Source organism: Sus scrofa, chromosome 12 (assembly GCF_054392235.1).
Source record: "Sus scrofa isolate SSC_HxYL_T2T_F1_AM1 chromosome 12, Sscrofa_HxYL_maternal_Yorkshire_Landrace_v2.0, whole genome shotgun sequence".
Lineage (NCBI taxonomy): Eukaryota > Metazoa > Chordata > Mammalia > Artiodactyla > Suidae > Sus > Sus scrofa.
This window is the reverse complement of record NC_139394.1, coordinates 1,101,689-1,120,934: the sequence shown is the minus strand read 5'-3', so window position 1 is coordinate 1,120,934 and position 19,246 is coordinate 1,101,689. Positions and strand designations below refer to the sequence as shown.

Below are 19,246 nucleotides of genomic sequence, written 5' to 3'. Positions count from 1 at the left end.
GGTGAAAACGCGCCAAAAAGAATTATTCGGTGGCTTCTGGGGAAAAAAATCGTTAATGGGTTGGTTCCTTTCACCAAACCACAGCCTAAAAAAGTAACTTACAAGATCCCAGAGCGGAAACAGTGCTGCAGGCTGTGGCTTCCAGCTGTGGACTGGAGCTTTGGCCAACTCTCGACCCCAGAGGGGGGAGGCGGCAGGGACTGCGTGGAGTTTGTCCACCTGTCCCAAAGCACGCTGCAGCTGATCAGAGCCATGGGCCTGGGCACCAACTATCAAGGCCGCTGCTGACGGTCAGGGTTGTGCCCAGACCTGAGGCACAGACCAAGAGTAGAAAAGCCTCCGGAGAGACCCGCACACAGCAGCAACCAGCCCGCCACACAGCCGAGGAGCAGCTGCAGCTTCTTGCCCGCATAAACGCCACGCCGCCTGGAGCAGCAGCCAGGGGCCATGGGGTGGGCTCCCTGGGGCCACGCTGGGGACAGGAGAGGACCTGTTCCCCAAGGGTTCTCCTTGCAAGTCTGAGTGTCCATGTCGGGAGAAGGAAGGAGCCGGGCGAGGGCAAAAGGCGTGAAGGAAGGTGCACGATACAGCTCACTTAGCGGACAAGGTGGGGAGACTCGGCCTCGGCCAAAGCCCTCAATCGCTGCGTCAAAAAGTCGAGGAGAGAAAGAGAACACAACACGCTTACAGTAGGAAAACTGAATTAACGAGAACCAGAAAGACACCGACCAGTCACACACAGACAGAGGATCTACTGTCAAGAACCAAGGGCAGGGAGAGAAGGGGCCGAGCGGCCCCGAGGCTGGCTTGGTGGAGGCAGGATGCTCCCCGAGACCCAAGAAACAGTTGCTCCAAATTCCAAAACCTCCAAAGGAAGCAGAGCCTCCCTAACTCCAGAAGCTTCTGTGAACCAAACCAAGGATGTGCGATTTCTGGTCCACCTACGCCCACGCCCCAACCCTCCTCTCTCCAGGTCTAGAGCCCAGCAGGGGTGCACAGAGATGGACGACCACCGCGCAGGCAGGACATGGGTGAGGCCCACACTCGGCAAGGGAAAGCCTCTCCCCGCCCCGCCTGCCCCGTCCAGCACAGGGCATAGCCTGGCCTCGCTTTAGGGATTCTTACAACGTGATTCCAGTTGGTTGCTGCTACAACCAACATGAACCACTCTTGCCCAGGCCCTCAGTAGACGAAGCCAGACTGCAGGGAGGCCAAGGAAGCCACTAAGTGATTCAGGGTCAACAACCAAAACCTCCATTGCAGGCCAACCTGGGTACAGCGTGTCCAGGGCCAAGAGCAGCCCGTCCAGACGCCACAAGCTGCGAGCACATCCTTCCTCCTGTCCCACGGGCGCACTGGGTCAAACTCTGGGACGAAGAGTCTGCTGTCCACGAGGTTAAGCCCTTCCAGGCTGCATGGTTTGTCTTTCCACCAGCCCGCTGCTGTGCTTTTTCAGGGGTTCAGAGCCCCCAGACAAGCCAACCAGTGACCCCAAGGAGTGGCCAAGCCCCACGTGGCCAGAGCCAGGGCAGCAGCCTCTTGGGGGCAGACGCCGCACCGCCAGCGGCCCCATCACGTGCCTACGAGTGGCTGCCCGAACCACGTCTGGGAGCCTGGCTGCCTCGCCGTGGAGCCAGGATGGGGAGGCAGGATCAGCCCGGAGAAGCACCTCCAAAGCCAAGCGGCGGGTGCCTGGAAGACACAGATCCCAAAGAGGTGGAAGAAGGCCCAAAGCCGAGAGCTGCCGGCATGTTCTCGGGGAGAGGGACAGGACCTGGCCCTGGAGACCGGAGCCCTTGTCTGGCACTAGTGGGGACCCCCAGGCCCTCAGGCAAGGAGAAGGGGCTGCCCCAGGTGGGCCCCCAAACCACCTGGTTCTGCCTGGAAAGCACCGCCCCGCAGCATGGGAACAGCTCTGGGAAGAGACGGCAGGGGCCCCTGGGGTTCCCCTGCTGAGGCTCACATGAAACCCACAGGAACACACCTTGGGTCAGCGGCTGGAGCCTGAACAGGCCGAACGGAGGCCAGAAGGAAGACACGCTTGGCCCTGACTCCGCCGACACGCACAGTGACTCCCTGATCCCCGCAAAGCCTCCACCCAGGGCCAGAGGCGGTGAGCAAGGAAGCAGCGGCGGGGGGCAGGGGGGAGGCCCGGACGGCCCCCAGTTTCAACTCCCCTGCCGCTGGATCAGCCCAAGCCCAAGACACACACGCGAAGCCAAGGGTCAGCCGGGGGGTGGGGGTGGGGTGGGGGTGGCAGAGCCCCCGCACCTGACCCCCCTGGGGCTTGGGGTGGGCGCCAAAGCAGAAGAGGCCGGGCCCGGACCCCACGCTCCGTGCGGCAGGCGCAAGCCGGCACCCCAGCCCGAGCCTGACAAGCCAGCGGAAGCCAAACCACAACCCAATCCAAAAAACGAACACGGGAGAAGAGACACAAGAAGGGACACCCACAGGTCAAAGGTCACCAGAAGCACCAGCACGTGACGCTGCACAAGACCGCACCAGGCACGCACGACACCACGGCACCGGCAGAGACGGAAGCAGGAAGGGCAGAGGAGTAAGTCACTTTCGGTACAATTGCAAGAGAGACAGCAAAGAGGACGTGTGAGGACGCGCCTTCGGGTCGCTCGCGGCTCGGCTCTTTTTTTTTTTTTTTTTTAAACTAAGTTTTATAAATAACGTCTGATAACTCTGTGTATATAAAAACTAAACTCCAACAGCCACAAAGACTTGTCCGTAAGTTTACAAGAAAGGGACTTTTTTTTGTTGATTTTTTTTCTCTTTTTTCTAAACTAGCAAAGTTTCTATTATGCTTTCTTCCCTTTTCCGTGCCTATGGTCAAACGTTCTGGCTTGATTTTTTTTTTTTTTTAAAAAGACAATTTTATAAATACTCTGCAGCTTTTTTTCTTCTGTAGCTTTTAAACATATAATTTAATAACTTCGTAAAAGGAACTTCTCTCTCTTAAATAAAGGGCTATGTAACCACACAAATAGGTCATGTAAACAGTGACAGGGGACCCACTGCAGGACACTGGACACACCCTTCACGGACGCTCACAACCAGTGATTTGGTCTTGTTCAGTGCAACGCCTCAGGCAGGAGCCCAAGGCCCCTGGCCCGCAGCCACACGACGCCCCAGGCCCCCCCAGCGCCGGCAATGGCCGGGCTGAGAGGGACCCGCCCTGCCTGCCCCGCGCCGTCGGGGCCCCCGGGGGCCCCCTCTGTAATGGAGAGCAGCCCCTCCTGCCCTGAAGCCCTCCCCGCTCGGGGCCACACTTGCCCCAGAGCACTGGCTCCATCTTTCGCTCCGTCCAGGCCCCCAGGCCCTCTCTGGACGCCGAGCCCACCTGCCCGAGGTACCGAGGGGGCGGGGCCGCCCACGTCACCGCCGAACTGACCAATCCCAACGTACAAAACACACGATGACAACGACGAGATCAAAGGGGCTCAGCCCGGCGCCCCTGGGCTGCAGGTTGTGCTTTGCAGGGAAGGGAGGAGAGAAGGGAGGAGGCGGAGGGCCAAGAGGAGGGAGCGGGGGAGGAGGAAGGGGACGGGGCTGCCGAATCTGCCACGCGCCTACTGGCCCCTTGCAGACCCGCCGGGCTGAGCACGTCCCTACGACCGGGCGTCCGTCTTGGACTTGACTATTGTGATGACGCTGGTGGCGGCCACCTTGCCGGGGACGAGGGGCCCCAAGCTGGCAGCAAGGGGGCCCCGCGCCGGTGCCACGGGGCTTCGGGCCACCGTCCTGGCGAAGTTCTGCAGGGCCTCGTACTTGGAGCGCAGGGCGTCGAGCTCCAGCTTCATGCTGGCGTTCTCGGAGGCCAGCTTCTCCACCTCCTGCTGCAGCTCCGCCTTCTGCTTCTCCAGCTCCTCCTTCTGGGTCACCCGCTTCACGCGGCAGCTGGCGGCGTAGCCGCGGTTCTTGAGCGTGCGCCGGCGCTGCTTCAGCTGGATGATCTCCTCCTTGGACAGGCCCCGCAGGTGCTGGTTCAGCTCCCGCACGGACATGGTCACCAGCTCCTCGTCCGTCAGGCTGGTGCCATTCTCGCCTGGCTCCCGCTTCACCTGGGGAGGGCACAGCGGGCGAGGTCACAGGCCAGATGGAGGCCGCCCGCCCGGTGCCACCCCAGCCCGAGAGCGGCCCAACCTCCCTGCTCACCTTCAAGGCTTTGTTTCCTTTATTGGGGGTCGTCATAACCCGGGGGGCGCAGCAAGCAGGCACTCTGCGAGACAGGGAGCAGAGGTCAGGACCCCGGAGACCACCCGTGCCCTCCCCGGCCGCCTCTGCCCGCCCAGCCCTCAGCCTCGCCCCTTGCCTGCTCCTGCCCTGGGTACCTGGCCCCGAGAACCGCCCTTCAGCCTTGGCTCGGGCTGCTCCCTGTCCACCCTGCCCCCAGGAACCAGGTGGGAGGCCAGGAGGGTCCGAGGGGGAAGGGGAACTGAAGGCTGTCAGGGAGGCAGAGGCGAGAAAAGGGGCCAGGGGGCCAGGGGAGAGATTAGGAGGATGCGGGAGGGGCCAGCCTAGAAGGAAGCCGGGAGCTTTAAAAATAACCCCAGTGCGCCCCAGAGCACGGCTGTTCCTGGCGAGTCATGCTGACTCAGCACATCGCTCCCGCGCTCTCTCACCGGCCTGGCACTCCCCAGGCCGCCAGCCAACGCAGCCCCAGGGGCCTGGCAGCAGCCAGCTGCTGGGGCCGCGAAGGCCAGCCTGGCCAGCAGCAGCTAAGGGCCGAGGCCAGCAACGCTGCGCGTGTGTACTCCAGGGTTACACCTCCGGCCTCCGCTGCCCCTGAGCCGCCCTGGGACACAGCCCTGCAGGGCAGACGGAGGCTCCCAGAGGGCTCACACGGAAGAGCAGCAAATGGGGTTGGCCAACCCACCCGACTCTGCTCCAGCACTGGTGGGAGTTCCCAACCCTCCAGGCGGCAGAGCCTCCAGCCAGAGGAGCCCTGCCCCAGGCCCTCCGCCCTCGGTCCACCTCTGTTGCTGATGGAGTAACCATCCGGTGGCTTTGGGTTGCAAGCTTTTGCGGCCCTGCCCCACCCCATCCCAGGTCTTTCACAAGTGCCCACAATCGGCCCCAGGGGCCTGCACAGCCCCCTCTGGCCCGACGGTTCTCGGCTCCCTATGTGGGGGCCACACTTCCAGGGCAGGAAACAAAAACCGGAGGGTCCCTCCTTCCCCCTCGCCCTGCCTCCCTTTCTGCAGCCCTGCCAAGAACCTGTTCACCCACCTAGTGCTGGGATTCCCGGCTCAGTCGGCCCCCTCGGCCCCCCACTCCCTCTGTGACTTCCAGGTTAGATGCAGGGAGGTAAATGGGGGCAAACAAGGACGGCAGCGCCCTCCTGCAGAAGCCACCAGCCCTCCAGGCAACGTGGGGCGGCAGGGTGGGCTGGGAGGTGGAGGCACACGCTCACCCAGGGTAGAGACAGCTCCTCACCCGGCCCTGAGCCAGGAGGCTGCAGACGGGAGGCCAGAGGCCCCAGCCCCGCTGTCCTACCAGGGGTAGAGGAGCTGGAGGCCAGAGGTCCCCACGCCTACGCTGGGAGCCAGGCCCGCAAGACACAGTCAGAGGGGCACCCCCAGCCTCCGGCCCCGGTACCAGGTCACCGCACTGGCCCTACGACTGTCAGCCCGAAGGAAAAGCCTCGGCACCAGCTTTTCTCATCCACCCCCTTCCCTCCAGACTTGAATGCTGAGCCCACGGTGACTTCCTGAAGAATCACCCAGAAAAGTGCCGAGCGTGGCGGCTGGGAGCCGAAAAGTGCCTCCTCGACAGATTTCCCGGCGCAGAAGCCCTGAACTCAGCACAAGTGCAGCCAATCGCCTCCTAATCAAAGGTGTGCGCGCTCGGCTGGGGGAGGGGGTCTCGGCGAGGCCTGCCTTCCGGCCTCCTGGCCTGGTCTCCGCTACCTGGGGCCTCACAGTTCCAGGACGAGACACCCTGTGGGCCTGGGTTGGGACCGAGGTCTCAGGGCACCTCTAGAAGCCGGAGGAAGGGGATCCCCGAGGCCGTTTCAAGGAGACGCTGCCTCCCTGCAGCCCTCCTCCTGCCTCTGCTCCCCCAGAGGCTGAGCCCACTTCGGGGAGGAGGCAGGGGTGGTCCCCAGAGTGCATACCCACCAAGGTACCCAGGCCTAGCCACTCAAGCTGAGAGCCAGCCAGGAAGGAGAGAGGGCCCCCTCCCCCTCCCCTGGGCTCAAACTCCAGGGCATGGACACTGGGCAGGAGGCCAGCTCGCTCCTGCTTCTCCTGTCCTACAAACCGCAGTGGCCAAACCTCCCCGGCAGGCGTGGCCCCGGTCATCCTGGCACCCCCCCCAGCCCGCTACACTCACCCTGCCCTTCGGACCCATTTCCCCAGAAGCCCTCTGAAAAGTGTCTCAAACTTCATTCCCACCAAACGCAAGTAGCTGAGAAGATTTAAAGAAATACCACTCTAGGAATCTGCATTTTCATAAAACTCCAGCCAAAAGATCAGCTGGTGGGAGTTCCCTGGTGGTCTGGTGCTTAGCACTCGGCACTTTTACTGCTGCGGCCTGGGTTCCATCCCTTTTCTGGGAATTGAGATCCCACTTCAAGCCACTGCATGCTGTGGCCAGGAAAAAAAAAAAAAAAAAGATCAGCTGGCATCTGTATGCCCAGGGCTGGGGTGAAGGGGAGCGGAAGTAATGCCTGAGGACAAAGCACAAGGTCAGCCTTACCTAGCCTTGAACCCCTGGGCAAAAGGATCAGCTCTGGTCTAGAGGAAAGACCCCCACTCCCACCCCCGCCCCTGGAGACCAGGAACCACCCATTCACTTAGGAAGGTGGCTCAGGCCACACGACCCTCAGGCTGGAGTTCCCTCCCCAGGAGTCCCCACCACCACCCCGTCAGGACCACCTTCTTTGTTAAGCTGCACAACCCTGAGCCCAACCAGAACAATCCGGGGTGACTGAGATTCTTCAGCCCATGCCGTCCACCCCAGTCCAGTGCCCTGAAGGTGGGTGCCCTCCAAGCTACCGCCACCCACAGCCTCGAGCCAGACCCCACGGCGGGCTGTGAAGAGAGGCAGGGCCTGCTCACCAGACACCAAGCTCCCCTGAAGTCTAAGTCCTGCTGCTTCCTCTCATTGGCAATTTCCTGGTAGAGCTGCACCTACATGCCCCCTGCCCTGTCCACTGTTACCCAGAAACCGGGTACAGGCACCCCTCTTTCTCCCACTGTCTCCCCATCTTCCCCGCCCAGAGGCTGCCCAGCCTGGCCAACCAGACCAGTCATAAGGAAAGCCGGCTTCCCAGCCCGCAAGCACAGCCCCCCTAAGCTCCTCCCTCTTCTCACTCAGAGAACTATTTCCCAGTTTGGGGAACTGTCCCAGACGCGGGTCAGGGACCAGCAGCCTGAGAAAAGCCTGCCGGGGAGGGGATGGACGGACCAGGGTCTTCACCCTCTACCCCAGAATAATAAGAATAGCGGTCCCTCCATTTACTCCTCACCCCCCAAACCTTCAACACGCACATCAGCCCGAACTTAAGCAGGCACCCCAGCCTGGGGCCTAGCCCCTTCCCACTCCCTGGTTTAGCTCTCACCTCTCGCTTCCAGCCTCTCGAGCCCCTCGCTCAAATCCCCCCAGGCATCAGGACAAGCATCGAGTGACCTCATGCTGATGACTCAGCAAGTCTCCCTCTGGGCTCTGGCACGAGTGTGACAGAGCGAAGTCGGCGCGGGGAGGGTCTTCCTAGCCACCCCCCACGTGCCGCCCCCTTCCCCCCGGCCTCCAAGGACCCCCGCGTCCGAGAGGCGTTAACACAGACACCTGATGAATCAGCAGCTCAGGCTGGGACGGCCAGGCTCTTCCGCGGAGCCCTGGGCTCCCCGATCGACCCCACCCTTTCCTCCCGCCACCCCGGCCGCCCCTCCCTCCAGGACGCCCCGGCCCAGCAAGCCAGCCCGCGCAAGCACCGCCCCGCCCCTGTGGGCACCCCCGCGCCCACCCGAGCACCCCAGGCGCAAGGGCAGGAAGCCGCTTCTGACTAGTGGGGAAATCGAGGCACGGGCCGCCAGCAGGGCGCGGGGCAGAGCCGAAGCTCGGAGCGTCCGGCCCGCGCCGCCCCGGACGCCCGAAGGAGCCGAGGCCCCGCGGAAGCCCGCCCTCGGCCCGGAGCCCCCAGCCGCCCCGCGCCCTGCCCCGGCCCGGCCGCCGCCGCACTCACCCACCACACTGCGGGCCCGGCGGGCCGAGGCTGGGGCGGGGCGGGGCGGGCACTCCGAGGCCGCGCGGGAGTGGGCCGCGCGGGGGCTCCGGGCCCGGGGTAGGGGCTCGCCGCCTGCGCGGGCCGGTCCGAGCGCGCTTGGAAGGCCGGGCCGGACCAGGCTCGGGGCTCGGGATCCGCCGCCGCCGCCGCCGCCGCCGCCGCCGCCGCCGCCGCCGCTCCTCAGACGTCACATGATGTTTGGTCACGTGGGCTCCATTCATGAAGCGGCGACGCGACCGGCTGGGGCTTAAAGGGGAAGGCGCGGCGACGGCGGCGGCGGCGGCGGGCGGCAGAGCGCGCCGGCACTGCGCCTGCGCGCCGGGCGCCGTCGCCCTGGCAACGCGCGCCGCGCCCGATGGGTGAGGTCTCGCGGGACTGGCCCGGGCGCGCGCTCCCTGTCCGGCCACGCCCCCTTTGAGGCGGGGCCTCGTGGTCCTCTGAAGCTCTCCTGAGGCTTGTGCGCAGACGTTGCAAAGGCCACGTGTCCGGTTTTCTGTTGCGGATCCGAGGTCCGTACGCATTATGGAGAAGGTCCTCATGGTGTTTCTGTTACTCCCCGGCAGGCTCTGCATGCCTTGCCTCCGTAATTGCGGAGCGGGCCTCAGCCTTGCCAGTAACAGCTGTCTGGTTCACAGGAGACCCACAGGCTCAGGGAGGCGAAGGGTTTGTCCGAAGCTCAAGGCCGCCTCCAAGGCTTCTGAGTAGTGTGGTCTGTCTTCACCCAGCATCCCGAGACCTCACATGAGGGACCGGGCTCAGGCGGCTCCTAGAACCCGTCTGGCTCAGAGTGGGTGCGGTGAATGTGGGCATCAGTAAGCATCTGTTGAATTCATAGTTGATGTAGGGGGTGCGCCTTTCCTTTCTGTTTCACCAGCGTCTGCCCCGAGCTTAGGTCCCCGTCCATGGACCCATGGACCCTTACAGAAAGTTTCTACACTTTCTGTAAGGACTTCTCACTGCTGTTCAAAATCCCCAGAGAAAGAGGTCTGGAAAGGAAGAAGGGAAACTGAAGGGACCCAATTCTACTTCCAGATTCTGGACGTCTCTTCTCAGGTGTGAGGTCAGGAAGGGTCGCGCCCCCCCCCCCCCCACCAGACAGGTCAGTGAGATCAGATGAGCTGAAAGAGGGAGGAGCCAGGGACGAGGGCAGGATCCTTATGGGAATTCAGTGCCACTGAAGGAACGACAAAGGCCACCCAGGTGGCCCCTAGAGCCTTGGAGCATCAAGGTGTCAGAAACCCTCCCTGCCAGACTCCAGTAGCTTCCCTCTGAATCCCAAAGCACTCTGTCACCTTTTGCTTGGCAGGGCTGCATGTAGTGGTCTTATCATCTGGGCTCTTGAGGACAGGGTGTGTCCTCCAGCACGGAGCCAGTCTCAGAGTATAGGGCCTGACTTGTCAGGCCCTCAATTCGAGGTACTAAACCACAAAGACTTGCCCCTGAGGGCAAGAAAGAGTTCCTTTTGGCTCGGTCTCCTCTGGTGTCATCACCAGCTGCCAGCTCCTTCTCCTGGCCCCACTCGGCAGGCACATGGCATCTGAACTGTCCTGCTATGAGCACACAGTCCATGCAGCAGGGCTTTGGCGGGCAACATGGGGCTATGGCAGTTTCCATCTGTTAACCTCCTCCCACCGTACTTGAGCAGGGACTCGTGACATCGTGAAACCCTGATGCCCAGGTGACTGGCGCTGGGGCTGGTGGATGCTCACCAATAACTTATCACCCCGGTGCCAGACTCCTCCATCCTCCCAGGCTGGAGTTGGCTGCCATTTATGGGCGGGAGGTGACCAAGAGGCCAACTTTTTTAAGATAGGACCACACCTGCGGCATATGGAGGTTCCCAGGCTAGGCGTTGAATCCAAGCTGCAGCTGCTGGCCTACACCACAGCCACAGCAACGCAGGATCCAAGCCACATCTGCGACCTACGCCAAAGCCTGCAGCCATGCCAGATCCTGATCCACTGGGCGAGGACAGGGATTGAACCCAAATTCTCATGGAGACTATGTTGGGTACTTAACCCACTGAGTGACAGCGAGAACTCCAAAAGCTGGATTTTTTTTGTGTGTGTGTGTTTTTTTTGTGTTTTTGCCTTTTCTAGGGCCGCACCCACAGCATGTGGAGGTTCCCAGGCTAGGGGTCTAATGGGAGCTACAGCCACCAGCCTACGCCACAGCCACAGCAACATGAGATCTGAGCCGAGTCCGCAACCTACACCACAGCTCACAGCAACGCCAGATCCTTAACCCACGGAGCAAGGCCAGGGATCGAATCCCCGCAACCTCATGGTTCCTAGTCGGATTCGTTAACCACTGAGTCACAATGGGAACTCCCAAAAGGCTGATTTTTAAAGCATCAGTGACTCTGCTTCTTCTGCCTGAGAGGCTCATGTTCTTGGGAAGCCGTCTCCCCCCATCCTGCCCCGCTTCCTGGGGAAGATACTGCTGGGAGTCACCGACCCATTTGTTCTGGAGCCCGAGCCCAGCTTGCATGGGGCTGCAGGACAGGGGGACAGCCTGAACAGGAGCGGAATAGCAGAGAAGGGTGGGGCTAGGGCCCCAGCCAGGCAGGCAGAGGCCTAGGACCAGTTTCCAGTGGGGAAACTGGAGTGGCAGTTGGGTTAAGCCAAGGGAGCTGGCTCTTCCACCAGGGTCACCGGGCCCATGGGGCCGGGGCAGCAGGGTTCACTCCAGCCTCAGCCCCACCTGGCACAGGTCCAGGGCGTGGCAGGTGGCAGAACTGACAACCATGGGGGCCTCTGGAGACCACCCTGCAGGAACGAGTGATGCGGTCTGGCCCCTTGCTTACTCTGCTGTGACTTTTGCCATCCCGTGTTTCCTTTCTCCCTTAGGCCTGGAAGGCTGCGTCCCTGTCCCCTGAGTGCTCCTCCGCCTACAGGCACTGAGCCTGGGCCCTGAGGGGCCCAGGGGAGGAAGTGGAATTGAGACCCTGCAGTGCAGTTCTGGGAAAACCTCCGCCCAGGACACTGCTGGTTCCTCCCCTGCCCCTCTCAGAGGCACCTCTTCACCTGGGTGCCCCCAGCCCTGCTCCTCTGACATATCTGCCCCGCTGTGTGTGTGTGTGTGTGTAAATCTCTGGAGGCAAGGGGTCTTGGGGTCTTTCCTTCCTGTTTCTGCTCCATAACTGTTGATCAGACATGGGCCCTCCTGGTCCCATAAAAGCTCCTGATCCTCTGCAGTTCTTCTGACCCTGCTGGCCTCCTGTGATGGCTCATTTTATTTGTCAACTCAGGAGCTCCCTTCGTGGTGCAGCGGAAATGAGTCCGACTAGGACCCATGAGGTTGCAGGTTCGATCCTTGGCCTTGCTCAGTGGGTTAAGGATCACGGTGTTGCCACGAGCTGTGGTGTTGGTCACAGACACGGCTCAGGTCTGAGGTTGCCGTGGCTGTGGTGGAGGCCGGCAGCTGTAGCTCCAATTGGACCCCTAGCCTGGGAACCTCCATATGCCGCCAGTGTGGCCCTAAAAAGCAAAAAAAAAAATGTCAACCCAACTGGACCATGTGGTAACAGATGTTATTCTGTTTCTATGAGGGTATTTCTGCATGAGATGAACAGGTAAACTGGTAGACTTCAACCTTAGAGCAGAACATTTGATCACTACAGCAGATTTGCCCTCCAGATGGGGGTGGGCCCCACCTAAGCAGCTGAAGGCCCAGAGAGAACAAAAGACCAACCCACCACAGTGTAAGACACAACTCGCCATCAGTCTGCTTTCAGACGGACCTGCAACATCAGGTCTCCCTGCCTGGTGGCCTCTGAGTCGGAATGCTGGCTCACTCCAGATCTCCGGCCTGCCTGTGGGCCTCCACAGTCAATAAACCTTTCTCTTTTCCTATGATTCCTGTTTTACCTAAGCAAGGCATCTCCTACAGGTTGTTTCTCTGGAAAACCCTAACACGCCTCTCTTGGGGCTGCTTCCTCACCTGCCCTGGTCTTGCCTGGGTGAGCTGGGGAGATACCTGCCCCCACCAAGCCAGGAGGCACAGAGAGAGCTGCGGCTGGTGCCCCTCGCACAGCAGGGCCTGGAAGCCCAGCCTACCCTGCCAACGTCACTAGAGATCATGCCTCTAACGACCAAGACAAAAGGGGCAGCACCCTTCCCCCGAAGCTCGCTCACCCTCTGCTCACTGGGAGACCCAGTCGGCTGCCACCAGCCAGGCTGGCTGCCTTGAGATTAAGGCTCAGGGCCTGGGCGCTGCCCACCAGCCTGCCATGTTACACCAGACAGCATCAACCCTCAGGCACAGATGGTGGCAGAGTCAGAAGCTGGGGCGCTGCAGCTGGAAACCAATTTATTTAGCCTAAAAAGTCAGAGACAGAAGTGACTGTGTCTGTGGGTCAGGTCAGGACTGGGAGACGATGGGCCGAGGGCGTTGGGGCCTCAGCAGTTCAGCCACATCAGGAGCCCTTTCCTCAAATGTCAAGCTGGCCAAGCACCGTGGTCCCTCCTGCAAGATGCCAGAGAGCCCCTGGTCCTCCCCGCGCAGAGAAGGGAGTTACGGGTGGACAGTGGAGTCAGGGCAGGGGTGCGCCTGGACTCCCTCCTTGGCTGGGTGTTGGGGGGGACCTTGATCTTTGTACCTAGGACCTTGACTGAGCTTTGCACCCAAGCCCGAGCCAGCTGACAGTGGGGAGTGAGCCCCCCACCAGCCTCCTGGGCTCTGGAGGAGGGGGGTCCTGACTCGGACAGGGGGAGAGGAAGACGGAGGCTGAGTCAGAGACTCCTTCCTTGTTTGGGGCCAGGACACACCCGGGGGCCGTGGAAGTTCCCACTCGGAAGCGAAGTGTCCCTTCCTTGGCCGTGACCCCCCGACCCGAGTGGACCAGAGTCCTGGGCAGAGGAGCCCCCCTGAGGCACCGTGTGAGGCCTGGGGCTGGCCATTCTCAGCGCAGGAGCTCCAGGCCCAGGAGAGGAAGGCAGAGAGCAGTGGGTGGGCAGGTTGGGAACTTCAGTCGCTCTTGCCCGCCGGGGCCAGGCTGCGGGGGAGCAGCTTGGAGTGGCCAGGAGGGGCCCCGGAGGCCCCAGCAGGAGAGTCCAGCTTCACCTTGTCCAGAACGGTCTTCTTGATGGCTGCTGGGGAGACCTCCTCCTGGTCAGCCATGGACTGCAGCTCGCTGCGGAGACAGCAAGGAGGGCTAGAGCAGGGCCCTGAGGTCCCACAAGGGAAGCGGGAGGCAGCCCACAGCTCCGGCACCTGCCAGCTCAGCCCCTGACAGCTGTTCGGCTGCGTCCCGCCTCATCCGAGTCAGCTCAGAGTCACCAGGTCTCCCAGCGGGGCCCCTCACAGCCCTCGTGTGTGTCACCTGCAGGCTGGTGCCAGGAGGGCAGTCCCAGCTCCACTGCCATGCAGGGCATCAGGGAAGCCTGGGCACTTGGACGGCCCATCCCGTGGCATTTGGTACCGTGACTCTGGGCTAAGACGCCACGCTGCTCGTGCACCCTACTCTCGGGACTCCCTCGAGCTCGCCTCGGTGGCGCACCGAGATGCGTCCCAGTCGTCATGCTCTCGGTCTCTCCGGCAAGGCCGAGACGAAGCTGTCACCGTCAGAGACAGACAGCCCCCCGGATGATCACCCCGCTCTGAAAACCACCAGCGATGAACCACGTGCAGAGCACAGCCCGGCCCCAGAGGGCAGCCCCTCCTCGCAGGACGGGAGAATGACCAGGGTGCAGAGGGAAGCTGAACACGGTAACCCGGGCACCTCAGGGCTCCCTGTGCCCTGCCCGCTGCCAGGCCGGAGCACGACAAACTGCTAAGAGGATGACTGGGCGGGGGGCCCACCGTGTGCGGATGCAGGAGGCCTCCACCGCATTGATGAGCAAGGACCGGAAGCCCCCGCTCTCCAGCACATGCAGGGCGTGGATGGTGGCCCCGCCTGGAGAGCAGACGTTGTCCTTGAGCTGGCCGGGGTGCTGCTCGGAGTCCAGGAGCATCTTGGCAGCCCCCTGAAGCCAGAGAGGGAAGCTGAAAGCTGTGAGGGCAATGCTCCCGCACCCCCGCCTCGCTGCCCACCAGCCCCGCCCCCGGGCAGCGGCCATGGTCCTGGCAAGGACTGGTCCCCACCCAGCGGAGGGTCAGGAAAAACACTGACCAGCAGAGCCTGGGCCCCGAGGCGGACGGCCAGGCGTCTCGGAAGCCCCATCTTCACGCCGCCGTCAGCCAGCGCATCCAGGGCTGTGAAGGCCTGTGGAGAGAGCGACCAGGCTGCTGCCCCAGGCCCTGTCTCCTTTCGCCCAGCAGCCGCCCACGGTGGCCCAGCGGGAGGAAGAGGGTGGAAGGTGGGCAGATGTGCCCCGAGGCCGAGACCCGTCTGCAGACCCCGCCCCTCCCGGTCCTCACGTAAGCCGGGCCGCTGCCGCTGAGTCCCGTGACCGCGTCAATCAGGTCCTCCTCCACCTCCGTGCAGAAGCCCACGCTGCCCATGAGCTGCTCCAGGAGCCTGCCGTCCTCCACCTGGGCGTGGGTGCCCGTGGCGTACACGGTGGCTCCTTGCCGCACCACGACCGGCGTGTTGGTCATGCAGCGGATGACTTTGGGCGCCGGCTGGAACGCCGTCAGCTTCTGGAGGAGAAACCGGCGGCGTGCCCATCCCGGCCCTGCGCTCACCCAGCTGCGGTTCCCTGAGTTCTCGCTGATGGAGAACCGGAGTGTGGAGCGGGCCAAGGCTCCTGAGCCCTGGGCAGGGCACGCCTCCACCCCACCTCCGGATCCCCCGGAGCCCCGACCCGCAACACCCACCTTCTCGATGGAGCTGATGGTGACGCCGGCTGCGCAGGACACCACGATGTGCCGAGTCTCGATGTCAGGCGCGATCTCATCCAGAATGAAGGGGATGATGTGGGGCTTCACAGCCAGGAAGAGCACGTCGCTGTGCTGCACGGCCTCCTTGTTGTGGGGTGTCAGGTTCACCCCCATCTTCTGCAGGGAGCACCGAGGCAGCTCAGCCTGCCCTCGTGGCTAGCTGGCCCCCTTAGTCGCCCAGAGCCCCCCCGTGCAGAAGAGCACAGAGGATGCCGGGAATGGGGGCATGGCAGGGCTGGGGGCTCAGGCCTGGGGCTCGGACAGTTTCTAAGCACCCGTCCCTCCCAAAAGTAAAGCAGGCACCCTGCTCTGGAAAATGTCCTTTCTGCAGACAGAGAAGGGGACCTGCAGCCGTGCCACTGTCCTGGCCCATCTCACCAAGGGCAGCAGCCCCAGACCCCTGCCCTCCAGGTGTGAGCGCTGCTGTGGGCAGTGGTCTCGAGCTGGAAGCGAAGAGGCTCTATTCAGCCCCCAGGCCTATCTCTCCTGGCCCCAGTGTGGCCCCCTGTGGTGGCTCCACCTGGGGAAGCCCATTGCTGACCAGCACCCTCTCGGCACCAGCCTCTCACGTGTCAGCCGGGGCCCGAGAGCTGAGGGAGGGGAGCCGTTTGCAGCCCAGAATGCAGGATGTCTGAACTGCTCCAGCCCAGGGACCCTCTTCTTGCTGGGGTGGGCACTGTGGCATGGTGCCCCTACCCCCACCCCAGGCCTCGACTCTGGGCCCTCCAGGGTCAAGGCCTTCACACACCAGCCTGTGGATACATTAACTGACCACTGCAGGGACAGCTGCCTGGTCACCCGCCACCGTGCACGTACCCTGAGAGCAGAAACTGTGGCCAGGTCCATGTCTGGGGAGCTGGCCATGATCTTGTGGGCGGCCAGGACGCCTGCAGGAAACAGTCCTTCCCTCAAGGCCAGTCCTGGCGTCCCTCGCCGACGTTCCCAGTGAGGAGAGCAGAAATCCCACCGCCCAGGGTAACACAGCAAAGCTCAGCCTTACTCCAAACCTTCCCCGGCTACCCTTCCCACAGGGCTCAAATGAGACGGGGTATCCACCCCCCATCTTCGTCCCCTAGCCTGGGGACAGGTAACTGGCCCAGCCCCTTCCTGGCCTCAGCGCCTACCTGCTGCTGTGAAGCCCTTGGCCAGGGCAAAGGCCAACTGGCCAGCCCCGATGAAGCCCACGCTCATGGTGTCTGGAGGCCTGGGCCCACTGCCTTCACAGCTGGCACCGGCTCTGGGAACAGCTGCGGGACAGACGAAGGGGCAGGATCCAGCGCAAAAAGTTAGGCGGGCAGTGCCAAGCTTGGCCACTCCATCCCCGACCGAAGGCCCCCCCCCCCAATTCCAGCTGGTCCAACGCTCCCCAGCTCCGGTGCCCCCGCCCATTGCGGCGACCCGACCTGCTCCGGAGTGTCCCACACATGAGCCAGAGAGGGGCGCGCCCGCCTCCGGAAGGGGTCGGGGAGCGGCCGTGCCGGAGACCAGCCGCCGGCGCCCGGATGCCCCCACGCCCCCCAGCTCCGAGACCCTCCACGCCTGAGCCGAGAGCGCAGACGCGTATTTCCCTCTGCCCCGAAACACCACCGCCCGCCCGAGCCTGACCCCGACCCTGACCCCCAGCCTGGGTACTCGCAGCAAGTTACCCTGCGGGTCTCCCCCAATTCACAGCGCCGCGCCCGCCACGCGGCACCCAGCCCCGGAGACCCCGCCCCCGCCGCCCCAGCCAATCCGCTGTGCGGCCGCCCTGGCGCCGGCCAATCCCGGGGCACGGGAGGCACAGAGGGGCAGTTGCATCATCCGCACGCCCCCGCCCCCGCCCCCACCAGCGGGGCCCTGGTCCGCCCAGCGCTGTCCAACCTGCACCGCCTCCGAACCCCGCCCGCCGGAACCTGGGCCCCGAATCCGCATCGCCTCGGAACGGCCCCCCATCCCCCCACCCGGCCGCACCCGGATCCCTCGGATCCCTCGGGACCTGTGCCCGGACGTCTGTGTCCGCAGACCCCCTCCCACCCGACCTCCCCCCTCTGGACCGCTGCTCCCGGAGCCCCCCTCTCCCCTCGAGCCCCTGCTGTCAGAGTCGCGCCCCCGGACCGAACCGGCCTGAGGACGCTGGAGGAGGGGCGCCAGCTGTGGGCTGGGGGTCCCCCTAACCCGGCTCTTGTCGTTGGACTCTGGTGTCCCTGACCGCGTGGCCCTCGCTGGCTGTGAATCTAGATGTTACTACCTTAACCGTCGCGTTTGGAGTCGTCCAACTATACAGCCTTTTCCCTCTCTTTCTCTCTGAGTCTCTAGCTCTCTCTCTCTTTTTCTTTAGAGTGGCACCCGTGGCATATGGAAGTTCCCAGGCTAGAGGTGGAATGGGAGCTGGCGCTGCTGTCCCATGCCACAGCAACCCCAGATCCGAGCCAGACCTGTGACCTACACCACAGCTCTGGGCAGCTCGAGGTCCTTAACCTGCTGAACGAGGTCAGGGATCAAACCCAATCCATGACAGGTTGCTAACAAACTGAGACACAACTCCTCTTTCTCTCTTTCTTGTATTGCATTTTTTTTTTTTTTATCGATTTCTTGCTTTCTTTTTTTTTTTTTTTTTTTTTTTGAAAAAACCAGGAGGGGGAGATTGAAAATAATTTACCAAATCAAAAAGTTTAAGATCTACCACTATTTTGATATTGTATTTTTGTTTTTTGTTATTGGAGGAGTTCCCGTTGTGGCTCTGTGGTTAATGAACCCAACTAGTATCCATGAGGACAAGGATTCGATCCCTGGCCCCACTCAGTGGGTTAAGGGTCTGGTGTTGCCGTGAGCTGTGGTGTAGGTCGCAGATGTGGCTCGCATCCCAAGTAGGCAGGAGGCTACAGCTCCGATTTGATCCCTAACCTGGGAACCTCCATATGCTGTGGGTGCAACCCTAAAAAAGACAAAAACCAAAAAAATTGTTTTTGGAGGTTTGGAAAACTGGAGAGAGTGCCCAGGGCGTCTCAGAATCTCAAAACTCCAAGGCACCTGGGACTGAAGATAAGCTTCCTGGGGTCTGGATGCTGCCTTCCCACCGGGGCATTCTGCTCTGCAAGCCTCTTCTTGCAGATGCCCTTTGCAAGCTGCATGAACCTGGTGTCACAGGCCTGTTGGCATCATATGTCTCCCCCTCCTCAAACAGGCTCACGCGCGGGGGGGGGGGGGGTGTCAACTAGTAGGTAAGGTTATCATCCCATACTGTCCCCCTGTCCCCACGGAGCAGCCAGGTCTCCTGACAGTGTATCTGCAGGGCCCTTGGAATTTTTCGGCCCTGAGCTTTGGGGGCTCATCTGAGCTGAGTCCGGTTGGTCTGGGGTCCCAGGCAGGCAGGGGCAGAGTTAAGAACAAGGCGAGAAGCCATTGTCATTAGCAACCCATCCCCCGCCGGGGGAGGGGCGAGCTGTTTTATTTTTTCTGTTCTCTGTCCCCTGCAGTGACAAGCTGTTCGAAATGTGATTTCCGTGTTTCTTGGATGTTGGTGAGTTCTCTTTGGCACAGCGAGGACCGCAGACACCACCAGAGCACTGCACGGTGAGCTCGTGTCCCTGGCAGATTTCCAGGCTCCGGCCCACGCTGGTGGTGGCCTGGCATCCTCTCCCGCTGAGCAAGGCATTGTTGTGAGTGAGGTCCGGTCCGAAGTGGACCGCTCGGGGAAGGGCTCAGACTCGAACCCACAGACCCAAACCCGGCGTGTCGGCTGACTGTAATCAGAGGCCAGAGCCCTCCTTTCAAAAGTGCTGTTTCTCAAGTGATAAGAACAAGTAACTAGGTCCTCCCCAGTAGAGTTCTCCGGTCCGGGGACAACGCCCCAGGGCCCCCGGAGGACAGAGGACATCTGCCCTGCTCATCTTGAGCCCTGGAACCCGTCCCCTCCTCTGTGCCCCCTTAGAACCTTTGGCACTTAGGGTGGGTGGAGCTCTGGGGGGCAGGAGAACGCAGGACAGTGAGGAAATTGGGGAGTTGGTGACAGATAACTCGTTTCAGAAGTTTGGTTGGAAAAGGAAGATGGGCCTCCCTATGGGCTGGGAAGGGTGTGGTCCATGTGCCCCCTTGTCACCAGGTAGCACACCTCCAACCCCTACCCTCCCTCAGCCAGGGAGCCCTCAGGACATCTCAGGCCACAGCAACTCCTGCCCCCTCTGGAATCTGGCCTCCCCAGGTAAA

At 62.3% G+C, this 19,246-nt stretch overlaps 2 protein-coding genes across 14 annotated transcripts; both read right to left on the bottom strand.

Moving 5' to 3' along the window:
• Positions 1 to 2,793: 2,793 nt before the first annotated feature.
• MAFG (MAF bZIP transcription factor G) lies at positions 2,794 to 8,399 on the bottom strand. 9 transcript variants are annotated; one of them, XM_021066420.2, is made up of 3 exons: positions 8,198 to 8,399; positions 4,165 to 4,228; positions 2,794 to 4,070 (listed from the first exon to the last, which is right to left on the bottom strand). In XM_021066420.2, the coding sequence occupies exons 2-3, from the start codon at positions 4,198 to 4,200 to the stop codon at positions 3,618 to 3,620; spliced, it is 489 nt and encodes a 162-aa protein (XP_020922079.1). In that variant the 5' UTR covers positions 4,201 to 4,228; positions 8,198 to 8,399; the 3' UTR covers positions 2,794 to 3,617. The 9 variants fall into 9 exon arrangements, with proteins under 9 accessions (XP_020922079.1, XP_020922085.1, XP_020922083.1 ...); XM_021066426.2 differs by having other exon boundaries at positions 8,202 to 8,399; XM_021066424.2 differs by lacking the exon at positions 8,198 to 8,399 and adding an exon at positions 7,574 to 7,859.
• A 4,126-nt stretch (positions 8,400 to 12,525) lies between these two features.
• Positions 12,526 to 17,486, bottom strand: PYCR1 (pyrroline-5-carboxylate reductase 1). Of its 5 annotated transcripts, none has more exons than XM_084983339.1 (8): positions 17,289 to 17,486; positions 16,186 to 16,308; positions 15,878 to 15,948; positions 14,999 to 15,178; positions 14,600 to 14,821; positions 14,352 to 14,444; positions 14,042 to 14,205; positions 12,526 to 13,373 (listed from the first exon to the last, which is right to left on the bottom strand). In XM_084983339.1, the coding sequence occupies exons 2-8, from the start codon at positions 16,250 to 16,252 to the stop codon at positions 13,208 to 13,210; spliced, it is 963 nt and encodes a 320-aa protein (XP_084839465.1). In that variant the 5' UTR covers positions 16,253 to 16,308; positions 17,289 to 17,486; the 3' UTR covers positions 12,526 to 13,207. The 5 variants fall into 5 exon arrangements, with proteins under 5 accessions (XP_084839465.1, XP_020922076.1, XP_020922075.1 ...); XM_021066417.2 differs by lacking the exon at positions 17,289 to 17,486 and adding an exon at positions 16,465 to 16,769; XM_021066416.2 differs by lacking the exon at positions 17,289 to 17,486 and adding an exon at positions 16,679 to 16,769.
• Between the last annotated feature and the right edge of the window lie 1,760 nt (positions 17,487 to 19,246).